The 16445-nt window shown below is 40.5% G+C and overlaps 1 protein-coding gene across 2 annotated transcripts in view; it reads right to left on the bottom strand.

Annotated features, from left to right (window-relative positions):
* Pdxdc1 (pyridoxal dependent decarboxylase domain containing 1) overlaps nt 1-16445 on the bottom strand; it is a 66371-nt gene that overhangs the window by 14462 nt on the left and 35464 nt on the right. For both annotated transcript variants that reach the window (XM_028778376.1, XM_028778377.1), the window contains exons 9-13: nt 12863-12947; nt 11956-12004; nt 11696-11797; nt 10071-10196; nt 7010-7060 (exon numbers count right to left, since the gene is read on the bottom strand). In XM_028778376.1, the coding sequence (XP_028634209.1) occupies nt 7010-7060; nt 10071-10196; nt 11696-11797; nt 11956-12004; nt 12863-12947 (413 nt within the window). The remainder of the gene's footprint in view (nt 1-7009; nt 7061-10070; nt 10197-11695; nt 11798-11955; nt 12005-12862; nt 12948-16445) is intronic.

Here is a 16445-nt window from a genome sequence, read left to right as displayed (position 1 = left end):
GGTCTGGACATGTCTTACAGACTCTAAGAGAACACAGGGGCCAGCCCATACTAATTTCCAGCGAAACTTTCAATCACCGTAGGTGAAGAAACAAGATACTCCACAACAAAGTCAAATCCAGCCCTACAGAAGGTACAAGAAGGAGACACCAATATAAGGAGGCTAGCTACAAGCCACAAAACAGGAAATAATTTCATACCAGCAAAGCCAAAAGAAGAGAAGTGTACATGCAAAAAAAAAGCAAACAAACCCAAGAGGATGGTTTTGACATAAAAACAGACAGGTTAATCAGTGGAATTGAATGGAAGACCCAGATGTAAATCCACACACCTAGGGACACCTGGTTTTTAAATAAAGAAGCCAGAAATATACAACGGAAAAGAGAAAGCATCTTCAGCAAATGGTGTCTGTCTAATCGGATGGCTACATGTCAAAGAATTTAAATGAATCCATATCTAACACCCTGCAAAAAACTCAAGACCAAGTGAACTAAGGACATCAACATAAAACCAGATACTGTTCATAAGCAGACTTATTTATAATTGCCAGAAGCTGGAAAGAACCCAGGTGTCCTTCAACAGAGAAATGAATACAGAAAAATGTGGTACATTTACAAAATGGAGTACTACTCAACTGTTAAAAACAATGAATTCATGAAATTCTTACCCAAATGGATGGAACTAGAAAATATCATCCTGAGTGAGGTAACCCAGTCACAAAAGAACACACATAGTATGCACTCATTGATAAGTGGATATTAGCCCCAAAGCTCAGAATACCCAAGATACAATTCACAGATCACATGAAGCTCAAGAAGAAGGAAGACCAAAGTGTGGGTGCTTTGGTCTTTCTTAGAAAGGGGAACAAAATACTCATGGGAGCAAATACGGAGACAAAGTGTGGAGCAGAGACTGAAGGAAAGGCCATCCAGACACTGTCCCACCTGGGGATCCATCCCATATACAGTCACCAAACCCAGACACTATTGTGGATGCCAAGAAGTACATGCTGACAGGAGCCTGATATAGCTGTCTCCTGAGAGGCTCTGCCAGAGCCTGACAAATATAGTGGCGCATGCCCACAGCTAACCACTGGACTGAGCACGGGGTCCCAAATAGTGGAGTTACAGAAAAGACTGAAGGAGCTGAAGGGGTTTGCAACCCCATAGGAAGAGCAATAATATTAACCAACCAGATGCCCAGAGCTCCCAGGGATTAAGCTATTAACCAAGGAGTACACATGTAGGGACCCATGGCTCCAGCTGTGTATGTAGTAGAGGATGGCCTTGTTAGGCATCAATGGGAGGAGAAGCCCTTGGTCCTGTGGAGGCTTGATGCCCCAGTGTAGAGAAATTTGAGGGTGGGGAGTCGGGAGAGGGTGGGTGAGTGGAACACCCTCATAGAAGCAGAGGGAGGGAGGATGGGATAGGAGGTTTGGGGGGGAGGTGGGGGGAACTGGGAAAGGGGATAACATTTGAAATGCAAATAAAGAAAATATCCAATAAAAAAGGGGGGAAAAGGCACAGTGGTTAAAAAGAAATTAAAAAACAAAACCAGATACACTGAACCTGATAGAAGAGAAAGTAGGGAATAGCCTTGAACACAGTGGTGCAGGAGACAACTTCCTGAACAGAATACCAACAGCACAGGCACTAAGCTCAACAATTAATAAATGAGACTTCATGAAACTGAAAAGCTCCTGTAAGGCAAAGGAACAATACAACAAAACAGCAGCCTATAGAGTGGGAAAAGATTTTGATCAACTCTGCATCTGACAGCGGGCTAATATCCAAAATGTATAAGTAACTTTTATTTGCTTGATGTCATTGCCATCTCTGAGATTTACTGCCTCCATCTGCTAATGTAGGCCTCGAATGATTTCAGCCTGTGAGACTTGCTGCTCAATAAGCTCACCCTTTTTTGTTCTTTCTGAACTCTAGCTGGCTGGCTCAACTCAGCTGTTCTGGCCCAAACTTCTCTCCTGTGTGATTTATTCAATCTGGCTTTTCTCTTGGCGTCTGAATTGCTCTCCTTGGCCTCAAACTGACTCCAGCAATCTTTTCTAATCTTCTGGCTCCTTCTCATTCTCTTGCTCGTTCTGTCTTTCCCTGTGTCTAGCTTGTTCTCTCTTCAGTCTGTCTCTGTACAACTCTCCAGATCACATTGCCTCCTCCTCCCTCTGTGCTGCTCTACTCTTCTCAACTCTACTGTAATGTCTCCATGAACTCTACTGTCTTCCTTGAAATCAACATCCTTAGCCATCAGGGAAATGCAAATCAAATCGACCCTGAGAATCCATGTTATACCTGTCAGAATGGCTAAGATAAAAAACACAAGTGACCACCCATGCTGGATATAGAGCAAGTGGAAGACTTCTCAATTGTTGGTGGGAGTGCAAACTTGTTTCCACTTTTGAAATCAATGTGGCAGTTTTTCAGAAAATTGGGAATCTATCTACTTCAAGATCCAGCTATACTATTCCTGGGCATATACCCAAGAATGCTCTATCCTACCACAATATTTGTTACAGATAGAAACTAAAAACAACTGAGATGTCCTTCAACTGAAGAACAGATAAAGAAGATGTGGTACATTTACACAATGGAGTATTACTCAAGTATTAATAACATGATATTTGCAGGCAAATGGACAAAACTAGAAAAAAAATCATCCTGAGGTAACCAAGACCCAGAAATATAACCATTGTGTACTCAATTATAAGTAAATATTAGCTGTAATGAATAATCAAGCTACAATCCACAGACCCAGAGAGGCTAAGTAAGAAGTCTCTAGGTGTGTGTGTGGGGGGCACATGGATCTCACTGGGAAGGGGAAATAGAATACATTTTGCAGGTGGACTATATAGGAATAATATAGGAATAAGGGTAGATTATTATTGAATGGGCACCATATGTAAAAGCATTTTTAAAAGGTGATCGATCATCTTTTCTTTTGTTAACCTATTCTAATCCTCTAAGCTGCTCTAGCCAACTCCCAGCCAGAAGCCCCATGACACTTGCATCTTTAGTACTGATCTGCCTCTCTCTACTCCAGGTGTTCCTCCAAGGTCTTTCCGTGCTCCTCTCCTCATGGCTGACCCTCTCCTTCTTCTCCTCCTCCTCCTCTTCCTCCTCTTCTTCCTCTTCCTCTCCTCCTCTCTTGGCTGATGGAAGTCTAGCTCTAATCTCTCTCCTGCCAAGCCACTGGCTGATTAGCTTGTATTGAGAAGTCAGAGAATAAATTGGGAGCACTGTTTACACAATATTCAGACAGCGGACACTTAAAATAAGTATTATATTGCCATGTCCAGATCTCCAACCAGATATGGGGGCAGAGAAATCAGCATTTGAATAATACAAGGATAATCTTTACACAATTCGTAAAAAACATTATGCCTATAGGATTGAGGGCAGATGGGGATGAGAATAGGAGGAATCAGCTAGGTGGTGGAGGGAGAGAATACTGGAAGAGATGACTGGAACTGGGAGCATTTAGGAGGTGTGGTAGAAACTAAGGCAATGGAGTCTACCAGGAATCTACAAGGATGATCCTAGCGAAGACTCCTAGTAATGGATGGGGGATGGGGTAGGGAGTGGGGAGATGGAGCCTGCATTGGCCATTTTCTATAACCATGCAAGGCTTCCAGGGGAGGGATTGGGACACTAACCCAGCAACAAAACCGTCTACTAACAATTCTGTCCTGCCTACAACATGTGCTGGGGCAAAGATGCCAAAGAAAGAGTAAACAGAAGAAGCAGCTGTAAAAGCCAGAGGTGGTGGTGCACTCGGGAGGCAGAGGCAGGTGGATCTCTGAGTTTGAGTCCAGCCTGGTCTACAGAGTGAGTTCTTGGATAGCCAGAGCTACATAGAGAAACTGTCTTGAAAAACAAACAAACAATCAAACAAACAAACAAAAAAGCAGTAGTAGTAACTGCCATAAACATAAGCTAAGCTTCATGGTCAGGGAGCATGAGTGGTCATGTATCTTGGCTTTTATGGTTGAGGTCCTATATTTTAATGGCCGTGTGTGTGTGTGTGTGTGTGTGTGTGAGAGAGAGAGAGAGAGAGAGATGTATGTGTGTGTGTGTGTGAGAGAGAGAGAGATGTATGTGTGTGTATGTGTGTGTGTGTGTGTGTGTGAGAGAGAGAGAGAGAGAGAGAGAGAGAGAGCGCGCGCGAGCGAGCCTTGGGGTACTGAGGGAAAGGCTTCCCGGCAGAGGAGACATTTCAACTACAATCTGAAAGCTCACAATATAGTATTGAGAACCAATGGGAGCAGTGAGTGCTCCTGGACAGAGGACTGAAGAGAGTGTTGTGAAGACTAAACAAAACAATGTAGAAAAGGTACGAGGCACCTTGTGTGGTAACTGATAAGTATAAACAACACACAAACACTGTAATAGTTGACGACTGGCATGCTACTTTGTCTTATGTTGTTTACAATCGTATATTCTCCACTCAAGGAAGTGGCTATTGAAAAGACCTTGGAGGAAGGCTTGAGGCTGGGCTCTGTGCAGCTTTGTAAAGACTACAAAAGAACTAAGGGTTAAGAGGGGACAGAAAGAGAGAGAGAGAGAGAGAGAGAGAGAGAGAGAGAGAGAGAGAGAGAGAGAGAGACAGAGAGAGCGCGCCTGAGTGGGCTCAGCAAGGGACAGGAAAAAGACTTGGGCTTATACTGTATCAATTGCCAATAGCAAGTTCATTTTAGTCTGCTCTGAATTCTCTCCAACAATCTATTTTCTTTTGATAGCTAAGATGATAGAATAAGAGTTTAAGAAAACAATTCAGGGGGTAAAGAGATGGCTTAGTTGTTAAGAGCACTGGCTATTCTTCCAGAGGTCCAGGGTTCAATTTCCAGAACCCATATGGTGACTCACAACTATCTGTAACTCCAATTCCAGGAGATCGAATGCCTTCTTCCAACCTCTACACATGTGGTACACAGACATACATACAGGCAAAACATTCATATACATAAAAATAAATAAATCTTATATAAAAAAAAAAAGTGACTCAGTGTCACAGGGACACCCAGTGGCGTTGTTAAGAGAAAAAAAAATCTGACTCAGAATTCTCCCCTCTGTTCCCCCAATGACCCACTCCCCTCTTCCAAGTTTCTTCTTAACTGAATGGGGCCAGCTGACTGGCTTCTGAATGCAATACCTCCAGTGTATCTCGCTCCCGTTTCCTCCTACTCAATAACCTATCCATATTCTAAACAAAAATGATTACATTAATCTGAACCTCAAATAAACTCAAGGACAAACTTAAAACTAAACTCTGCTGTAGTGACAATTCTGGAATTTTGGCTCCTTTGAAAAACATAGACACAAAAGAACATGTTTTCATTTTAATCTCAGCTGTGGGATATGGAGCCACTAAAGGCTATTCACAGAAGCTGACTATGATTTGTCTTGTGCTCTAGTAGGGGTGTGAATTTGCCAGCTGCAGATAAGTTTCTGAGACTGTGTGACATTTGGGATTCTGGGGACTTTTTAGAGGGTATATAATATAAATGTTGGAACCTTGATAGTTGTGGGGAGAGGGAGTGTTGTAGGTTGTTGCTTGCTTGCTGTTAAGTACTTGTTACACAAAGAAACAATGAGAAGACTTTAAAGACATTGAAAATGTCTTTATTTATAATTTCCCACTACACCCAGCATAATTAATGGCTTAAAACAGAAAGTAGAAAATGTAGTGACAATTTGGAAATTTTGGTTTCTTTGAAAAACACAGCAATATTATAAGAATATGTTTTTATTTTAATCTCAGATGTAGGATATGGGGCTGCTTCAGACTGTCCACATAAGTTGATTATGATTTGCCTTGTGCTCTAGCAAAGAGCATGATTTTGCCAGCTGCAGATAAGTTTCTGCTGTTGTGTGACATGTGGACTTTGAGGACTTTTCAGAGGGTATATAATATATAAATGCTAGGGCCCCAATAGGTAGGAAGAAGGGAGGTGTTGTTGATTGGTGGTTGTTGGTAGCTGTCTGTTAAGTAGTTGTGAGCAAGGAAGAAAGAAGAAGAAATTAGGTATCCTGCTTGTGAAGATCAAACTTGCCCCAAGGAACTCAACACCCCTAATTAGCAGGAAGTAGTCTGTGATAAGTTGCCCCCTTTCTGACCCCCCAACTTTATTCAGGGAGCTCTTTCCTTTCCCCTTTATACTCTTTTTTTCTCTCCTATCTATTGTTAGGGGGAGTGGAAGGAAAAAGAACCCGCAAAGTAGCAAAATGCCCACTACACTCTCCTCTGCAAAAGTGCCACAGAAACACTCAGTGGGCACATTTATATAAAAACATAACCTATATATTTCCTGAAATTCTAACTGTGAAAAGCTGCCCTCCTGGACTGGTACTTTTAGTTGTTAGTTCTGTTAAGTCCCTATTGTCTCGTCATTTACCACCTGAGGGAGCAAAGACTGACTCAGTTTAGAAAGATTCCACAAGACAAGACTTGGGGCATCTGCTTTTTCCTTCTCATCCTACTTTGAGCAGGGTTCAGAAAGTATCCCAGAGAGTGTTCAAAAAGTGTTCTGAGACAGTCATCTCCAAGGATGGGTGCCCTTGGGAAGGTGCAGGTAGGAGTTTACATAAGATCTTTGTGTAATTTTAGATTTTAATAGAATTATAGAAATTTAAAATTTAAACATTGTTTAGTTCGTATTTCTTCATTTCAGGCTAACTGTGTAACTGTATAAAGGCATATGTGTGATCCCTCTTAAAGACTGTTGTTTACTGGAACCGTCACAACTCAAGAGAAACTACTGAGGAAAACCATTTTCTTACTGAAGCTAAAAAACTTATTATTATTTTTTTTTGGTTTTTCGAGACAGGGTTTCTCTGTGTAGCCCTGGCTGTCCTGGAACTCACTCTGTAGACCAGGCTGACTTTGAACTCAGAAATCCACCTGCCGCTGCCTCCCAAGTGCTGGGATTAAAGGCGTGTGCCACCACCGCCCGGCACTAAAAAACTTATTTGAAAAGTAGAGAAAATTATGTACTATACCAAGATTTTGATGTGGTCCACTTTCTTCAAACTTTCTTGCAACCGTTGACTCTGAAAATAACAAAAAAATATATAATTTTACTAGACTGACATAATATATTACCAGATTTCATGAGGGCTTTTATAATATGCAAATAAGTACCTCAGGCAAAGCATCTGTAACTTGGTGATTACAAAGTGTGTGTCCTAATTTTGACAACTTGACATGTGCAAATAGTTTTAATTCTTTTACATGTAGGGCAAGCAAGTAAAGGCACAAGGCATGCCAACTTCATGAAGATGGATATCATTACTATTACTAGACAGTGTCAATCCAACATCCCTCATCACTGATGTGAGAATCATTATAGTCCCTAACTCAGGGAGAAGAGGAAATGATATTCAGAGCAGATATTCATTGAATATTGGATGTTGTAAAGCTTCTCAAGGAACTCCACTTGAAAAGTGTTCTATCTGTGAAGCCTGCATTCTAGTGAAATGTGGGCATCATATGAGACAACACAAAGTGCTTTATGGTGTTTGTCATGAATAGATGCTAAACAGCTGCCACACACGAAGACAGAGGAGACGAGGAGAGAGAGGCACAAGAGGCAGCTCTCTCTTACTGGGAATGTACGTCACAGTATGGATTGTACAGCATGAGCATGCAGACTTGCACAGCTGCTAACTGTCCCATGTCGCTTCATGGGTGCTCCAGCATGATGAATGAACATCAAGCAGGCTGTCGTTCAAACCCTCTTGAGCACTGGAGACTAGCTACAAGTCTGAGTTTTAGGCAGATCCCAGAGCTCTGGTAACCTCAAGGGTTTGGTAGTTGATGTTATTGTTATTTTATTGCATTCCTAAAGCCAAGGGGAAACTGAACCTCTTCCATGAGTGCTCAAATTCCCTTAATTTGACTAAGTTGCTATGGTAAAATGACCTTTATTTCCTAAAAATTGAATCATGATATGAGCTAACAGCATAATGACAACACGTTTTTTTAAAAAAATATTCTTTTTATAAACATATACCTTAAAATTAATTTGTAATATAAAAGGGACCAAATACTAATTTTTCTTAAACATAAAAATGACACAAGAGTGTCAATATCCTGGCTGGGGAGAGAAAGAATAAAGTATTTGTTTGGGATACTGAGACTGAACTCAGGGTCTTGTACATACTACCTATGTGCTTTCCTATCAAACTACAACTAAATATTTACAACAAAGATTTATACATATATGAATAATTTATGTGACCAGGTACTACTTAATAGTTTAACATAAACTCAGTAAATCTTTATAACAACCCTAATTATTATCCTGTATCACAGGTGATAAAATGAAGGTGTCAAAAGATGACATCGTGCTTTTAAACTGACATACGGATCAATGCTCAAACTATACAAATATAACTCTTGTTTTTCCAAGATAGTTTCTCATGTAATCTAGGATGTCCTCTTAAACTCCCTATGTAGTGAGCCTGGCCTTGAACTCCTTTCTGATTTTGCTGCCTCTACCTCATGAAAGCTGGAATCAGTCATGCATGATCATACTCAAACCCAGTCTCTTTTTTTCTGTTGCTAACTTGGCCTTGAACGCTTGGTCTTTCTGACTCTGCCTGCTTCTCAAGTGGTTAGAAAACAGGACTGAGCTACCACACTTAGCTTGATTTTTTTTTTTTTTTTTAGTTTTTGTTTTTTAAAAAGGTAAGGTTCTTAATGTATGTATCTGTCAAAAATTCCTATGCTGAAACCTAATATCCGAAACAATGATATTAATAGGATCAGTGATTAAAGGATTCACTAAAATTCACTAAAATGGATTTGTGAACATGCTTATAAAGAAAGGGTGAAGGGACTCTTTCCTCTGTTCCCATGTAAGAATACATAGCTGGTACCATTAAGGCCTTTACTAGACATTGACTCTACTAATATCCTGACCTCAGGTTAAAGTATTTACAAATGTAAGCAACATATTTTTTTGTTACTCACAAATTACCCAGTCCAATGTATTTTGTTATAGCAGCCAACAAGATAACATTAACCTACAATACAATATATAGTTTTAATAATCAGGATCTCTCAAATACAAAGAAAGATCTGCCTAGAACCTTAAAAAGAGGAAATCCAAGCTACTATATTAAACGTACCCATATCTGGGAGCTGGAGAGACGGCTCAGCAGTTAAGAACACTGGCTACACTCCCAGAGGACTTAAGTTCAATTCCTAGAACCCAAATTATGCTCACAACCATCTGTAATTCCAGTTCCAGGGGATCCGCTGCCCTCTTTTGGTCTTAGGGAACCAGGCATGCACATGGTACACAGGCACACATGCAGGTTAAACATTCATACACATAAATCTTAAAAAAAATACCCATGTCCTTTAGCAGAGTGCAGAGCTATTAGTAACTGACAGCTGCTGAGAGAGGGAGAGTTTCCTTTTTTTAAGATGTGGCCTCTGGTAGGCCTAACATGTTTCTGTGATGGCTACACACCTAAGAATATATTGGCAAGACTCATCAGCTTGATAGGTAAACAACAACAACAACAACAAAACAGACACTGTTAGATGGGTTTGTAATGGAGTAGGATTTTCAAATACACACACACATATAAAAACCTGTGCCACTCACACTGAATTTTCTTTTTTCCCCCCATTGCCCACCCTCTTATTTTTTTTGTTTAGCTTGGTTTGTTTTTTTTTTTTTGTTTTGTTTTGAGATAGTGTCTTTCTATGTAGTCCTGGCTGTCCTAGAACTTACTATGTAGAACAGGCTGGCCTCAATCTCAGAGATCTTACTACCTCCGCTTCCCAAGTGCTGGGATTAAAGAAAGGTGTGGGTCACCATGCCAGGACTCCACACTGAATTTTCAATTGCTGTATTCCCTTTTCCTTGGAGGGCAGTCAGTCAAGAGCACTATTATGCACCATCTCTTTTCCTGAAAGTCACCTTATGACTTTCCTCATATGACTCTCTTATGACTTTTTCTGGACAGAGGATATCAAAAGTAAAAGATACTCATGTATCTGCTTTTGTGGAGGAGTTTCTGTAACTCTTTTAATGTTCCTACTCACCAGCTGGCAAGCATGCTTTATTCTCTCCACAATGCCATCAAGTCCCAAGTACTGTAGAGACAACCAGAGTGGCAGGGCTCGGAGTTTGTCTGAAGGCTTATTTGATGTAAGACCAGCAACTAGTGTCTAAAAGAAACAAGACAAGTGTACTCAGGGCTGCTGGAATGTCAGCACTGGTTAGCTACTCTACTACACATAGAACGTGTCAGATGCTATGATGGATACTTGGCTTATATTATCCATTGGCCTTTCTTTTTCTTTTTCTTTTTTCTTTTTGGTTTTTCGAGACAGGGTTTCTCTGTGTAGTCCAGGCTGTCCTGGAACTCACTCTGTAGACCAGGCTAGCCTCGAACTCTCGAACTCAGAAATCCGCCTGCCTCTGCCTCCCAAGTGCTGGGATTAAAGGCGTGCGCCACCACCGCTTGGCCCATTGGCCTTTCAAAACTAGTACCCTAAATGAGTGTAGCTCAAAGACCTAGCTGTGTTCATGGAGGATTCACAAGTAAGGAGAGACAGAGCTACTCCAGGTGAAATTGGAGATGGACTAAGTTCTAGACTGGCACGCAGTTCTTAGCCATTTAGGAGGCAGCACCTTGACAGGTTACTATGAGCATCTTTAAAAATGTTGGCCATTTTCAACTAAGCAAGATATCAACTATTTACGCAGTAATCATTGAACATGTATTTTGCATGCACCTATCACTAACAGATCTATGAAAAAAACCATAATTCATGGTTTAAACCAGTAAGATATTATGTTACAACTGTTCTGAAAATGTGGGTCAGCGTCTTAAATGATAATTCAACTTTTGGGAACCTAATCTCTGAAAATAATTTGATTTGTAAAAAGATGTTTATTATCTATTAACACAAACTTTATAAGACCCTAAAAACTCACAAATATGTTACAAAAAAAACTTTCCTAAACAGGGAAGTACGGGGATGGCATAAATAAAAAGATTTAAAGCATGGCATCCTGGGCTAATGAGACAGTTCAACAGGTAAAGGCACTCGTGATCTCCATCACTGGAACACAGGGAAAGGTGGAGGAAGAGACTCTCACAAAGACCTCCACAGGTATGTTGTGGTCTGAGTACTTCCCCACCCCTCACCCACCCTCAAATGTATCCTAGGAATTCCTGATTCTCCTGGCTGCATCTTCTAAACGCTAGGATATCAGGCACAGTCTGTCACACCCATTTTATGTGGTGCTGAGGATGGAATACAGGGCTTCAAGTATGCTAGACAAGCACTCTACCAATGCAGTCTCAGCTCCACCAACTTTTTGTTTGTTTGCTTTTATTTTTGAGATAGGGTCTCACTATGCCCAAGATAGCCTTAAACTTGAGATTCTATTGCCTTAGCCTTCTGAGTACTGGGATTACTGGTATGTGCCTCTTTGCTCACTTTAAAAAGAAGTGGTACTGGAAGGTATAAGCAAGGTACAATATACATGCATGAAAATGCCATACTGAAACCCATTATTTTATACATTTGCCCCCAAAAAAGTAATTTAAGAAAGGCAACAGAAGTAGAATTTAGAAAAGAAATTCCTTTATTTCTCTAAATTCTATCCCAGAAGGCAATTATGGATATCATTCATTCCCTAGTGACAGTCAGCTCACCAAGGCAGGATCGTCATGTTTGTAGAGTGTCACTGCAGGAACAGCTGGTAAACCTAGCCACAGGCCAGGAGTCAGTGTCATGCTATCGCATTTGGTTGCAGCCTACCAAAAAGAAAGCTTTGTTCATTAGGTAATGGAGACAACACAAAATACAGTCCCTCCTCTAGTCATAAGAATTATGGAAAACCAGAATGAACTGAACAGACTAAGTTCCTTCTTACCACCACCAATATTCAATAATATTGAATCCAACAACATACCAGCACAGATGAGGAGACATAACCTAGAGCCAATGTTGCCAGATTCACACTGGAAGAAAAAGCACCAGTGTAAGAACCAATTACTTAACTATTACTTGTTCCCTAAGCAGGCACTCTACAAAAAACAAAAAACAAAAAAAAAAAACCTAAAAACCAAAACAAAAACTGTGCTGTCATAAGGTGATATACGAACATCTTCAACTATGCCTTTTGTTTAATTAGCATTTATTAAAGCCAAAGATGGGAGTTATAGAAAGCTTCGAAATGTACTTTTAAGAAAAACATGCTTTATGGGCTGTCCCCACTTACTTAGGACAATGCCCGCACTAGTCTGTATCTTTCATGGTTACTCTTATAGAAGATAAAAGGACCCTTATCTTGGATGATGGGGTGACATGAGCACCTGGTTGCCCTGAACCTGCCCCTCTTCTCCCTAAAGATATTCCAGGGGCCTTCTGTCTAACCACCCTATAACCTTTATCAAACTGTGAGCTCAGGTAGACTCACTCATCCATTTCATAAGTGTCCAAATGACCTCAGCTATCAGAGGAACTCATGGAACATCAAGCTGGAAGGAAGGCTAGGATTTCTGCAGTTACTTTTTACCATAATAGGAAATGTCTCTCCATGAGCCAAAACAACAGGAAATCAAGCTAAGTGACCAGAATTAGGGAAGGAAGTGGAGAGGAACTTATGGAATTCTGGTTGACAATGTGTCTAAAGCCATTCCTAGCAATCAATGGTCTTTTCAGTTATACAAAGCAGTAAAATCTTTTGCTTTAATCAGTTTGGGTGATTTTGTCATCTGTAATCCAAACCATTAATGATAAATGTCACTCAGCGTTGGTCTGATGTCCATTCTCCATAAAAACCAACATGGAACTGACCCACCTTACTGCCTACTTACCCTTCCACATGAAGCCAAATGCTGTACTGCTCACAGAGTTCCTTCAAACGTCCGATCTTGTCTGTGTGTCCGACTGCTGCAGTTCCTAAATAAAATAAGCAGGGACATTAAAAAGCAACCCACTGCCTTCTGAATCTTTACAGTGGGGAGCTTTCATACACAGCTACACAGCATTTCAACAGGACGGAAGCAGCAGTGTACAGCTACTTTGAAGTCTTCCTTGTGGGTTGACTTAAAATAAACACTTGCTAGTTGATCTGTGTAAGTTGTGAAGAATGTGTTTCCTCTTTCATAAGTGCCTACTTTTGTATTGAAACCATACACTGACTTTTTATTGACTGCATCAAGACGGTGGGACTGTTGATCTGTGTTACATTCTATTAGTACTCTCCTTAGAAACCTCAACGTTTTGTCCATAGACATCTGTAACTTTTCCCTTTCAGACTATGTCTTGTCAGTATGAACTACTTTACACTCACTACTTTAGATATAGTACTTTTGTTGACATTTGCTCAAGATATCTTTTCTCACTGCTTTTATCCCACATCCTGAGCTTTTTGATTTAGGTATCACCTTTATAAAAAGAATATGTAACATGAGTTTGTATTTTTACCACATAGGTTGCTATCATAAAACATATTTTGAAGACTACTTAAATATGTCAAGGTCTTCGAGCTCATCCCTTAGTAATTTACACTAAGTCTTTTCTGGAGACATCCTTTTTCAACTTAAGTAAAACTTAAGTCATGTATTTCCCCAAATGCCCTAAATTTTCAGTTAACAAAATCCCAACTAGTAAAAACTTCTATATTCTCACCATGGCCTGAAAAAACACAACTTAAAAAAAAAAAAAAAGGTTATGTAGGCTGGCAATGTGCCTTAGTTGGTAGAGTGTTTGCCTAGCACATAGGGACTTTAGATTAGCTGCCCAGTGTTACTCTGGAGCGCCTGCTCATCTGCCACACGAGCTAGGAAACCCCACCTACCCTCCTTTCTCCAACCCCTCCCCCCCGACAAAAAAAACCTACCCTACCCCTCAGAGAAAACTCCTAGCTGACACATAGTCACTCCTTGACTTTGAGTTTCCGGCAACACACCCAAGAGTGCCCACCCAGGGGCTCAGTTTTGACCATATATAGACCCAATTCCAGCTCCCACATCATCACTCCTTGCCTAAGCTCTATAAAACTCCCTTGCTTTAGCCTAGACATGTGACTTCACTGACCTCCACCTCTGAGATCAGTGAATCCACTTAAGAGCTGCCTCCTAATAAACCTGCCTTTAGCCTCTTTTAGTCTGGTCTAATCAGGCTACATCTTCATCACCAAGGGAGAGAAAAAGCTATCACCCAGCACCACAGAAAGTAGTCATGGTGGCACATGCTTGTAATCTTAGCAGTAAGACCAAAAGTTCAAGGTCATCTTTGGCTACCTAAGTTAAAGGCCAGCATGAGATATATGAGACTTTTGTCTCAAAAGGGGATGAGGACTGGGGAGGTGATTAGGCAAAATGCTTGTCCCACAAGCATGAAAACCTAAGTTCAATCCCCAAAACTCATGTTTAAAAGCTAGGCATGATGACAGCACATAGTAATCCCAGTAGGAAGCAGAGATAGGCAAGACCCTTGGGCCCTGATGACCAGGCAGCCTAGCATTACCTGGCAAAACCAGTGAGAGACCTGGTCTAAATAAAACAAAGTAGCGCATGTCCAAGAAACAACACTTCAGGGACCACTCACCACACATACACACAGGGTCTTACTATGTAGCCCTGCCTAGAACTTAGTAGATCAAGCTGACCTCAAACTCACACAATGCTTGATAGATCCCAAATCTTAAAAAATACCTTAATTAAAAATTTTTTTGATTCTGTGTTTTTAAGACAGGGTCTCTCTCTATAGCCCTGACTATCCTGGTGCTTGCTATATAGACCTCAAAACTTATAGAGATCTGCCTGCCTTTGCCTCAACTGCTGGTATTATAGGCATGTATACCATACATTTAGGTTACTGAATTAAATAATACTTACCTGTAATACTTCTATCCGGATGAAAGTACAGGGTTATGTTTAATGACTGGATCACTATCAGAGTAATTTCATACTTTTTGGCAGTGTCTGTTTCTGACACATGTATTCAGGAATAAATATAGGTTACAATGGGAGGTCACTCAGTTACATGCTAAATGTAATCTCTAAGTCTATCAAGTGACTGAATATGGGTCAATTTGTGCTTCTTTTTAAACATATAGTAAGGTAAGTCAGGCAGGAAGCAATGGTTCTCTTTTTGTCGACAAACAGCTTGATTAAAATATAATTTACTTGCAAAAAAAACCCCGTTTATGTAAGTATATAGTACAATGAGTGCTGATACATGTATACAGTGTGTAACTAATGCCACAGTCAATACTGATTCTATTTCCTTAAAAGAGCTCCATCCTCACTGTAGCTGCTCTCCTCCATAACTCATGACCCAACAATCTCATATCTGTTCCTGCCACTCAAGTCTTGTCTGTCCTAGGATGTCAAGCCAAGGCACCATATGCCTTTGAAACTCCTCCAAATTAAAGTGGGTGTCAGCACTTCTTTGTACTTACTGATTAGTGTTCTACTGTAGGCAAATGCCCTAATTTGCTTATCCATTCACCATGTGAAGAACACTCAAGTTATTTCATCAATGAACAAACACATGCACATAGAAATCTTTGGGTAGAGATTGTTTCATTTCTCCTTGATAAACTACAGTACTGGGATGAGTGGATTACAGGACTTGCATTTGGCTCTCAGATGAACTGCTGAAGTTTACTGAATGGCTGCAATATTTTGTATCTCAATATTGTGTAACACTTTCCTCTGAGAAACATGTGCCACCATGACTACTTTCTGTGGTGCTGGGTGATAGCTTTTTCTCTCCCTTGGTGATGAAGATGTAGGTCTGATTAGACCAGACTAAAAGAAGCTAAAGGCAGGTTTATTAGGAGGCAGCTCTTAAGTGGGTTCACTGATCTCAGAGGTGGAGGTCAGTGAAGTCACATGTCTATCCTTCAGGGAAGCTCCTTAAACAGAAAGGTGAACAACTCAAAAGAGCTTCAGGAAGTCCCTGAAACTGACCAGATTCACGAGGCCCTTCCCTGCCAGAGTTAACCAAAAAAGCTGAGAGTCCCTCTCAGAAGAGCAGAGCCAAGCTGCAAAGAAGATTTAGACAGGCAAATCAGCAGAGACAACTCTGAAATGAGTGGGGATGCCTGGAAAAGATTTATCTTAACAGAGGAATCTGGAAAGGACAGTCCTGTAATGACTAAAATTACATTTAAACTTTAGACTTACTGTGCTTGAGATCAAAAAGCAAAAAAAAAAAAAAAAAAAGCCTATAGCTTCTACAGGTTGCACCCTAGCAGCCCACACTCTTTTTCTCCCAGCTGTTGAAAACTATTCTTAAATTAACTGATCTTGTAAAATTCGCTGTTCTTGCAAAATAACAGGTCATAAGGCTAACTGCTATTTCTGCTTTTGTAATCAAACTCGTTTACTCTGCTAAAAAAAATGACTTGGATGATTGCAAGATAAATATGTTAAAAGAAGACCC

The sequence above is a fragment of the Grammomys surdaster genome, unplaced genomic scaffold, assembly GCF_004785775.1.
Source record: "Grammomys surdaster isolate TR1022 unplaced genomic scaffold, NIH_TR_1.0 334, whole genome shotgun sequence".
Classification (NCBI taxonomy): domain Eukaryota; kingdom Metazoa; phylum Chordata; class Mammalia; order Rodentia; family Muridae; genus Grammomys; species Grammomys surdaster.
The sequence above is the reverse complement of the archived record's forward strand: the minus strand, read 5'-3'. Positions and strand labels throughout refer to the sequence as shown.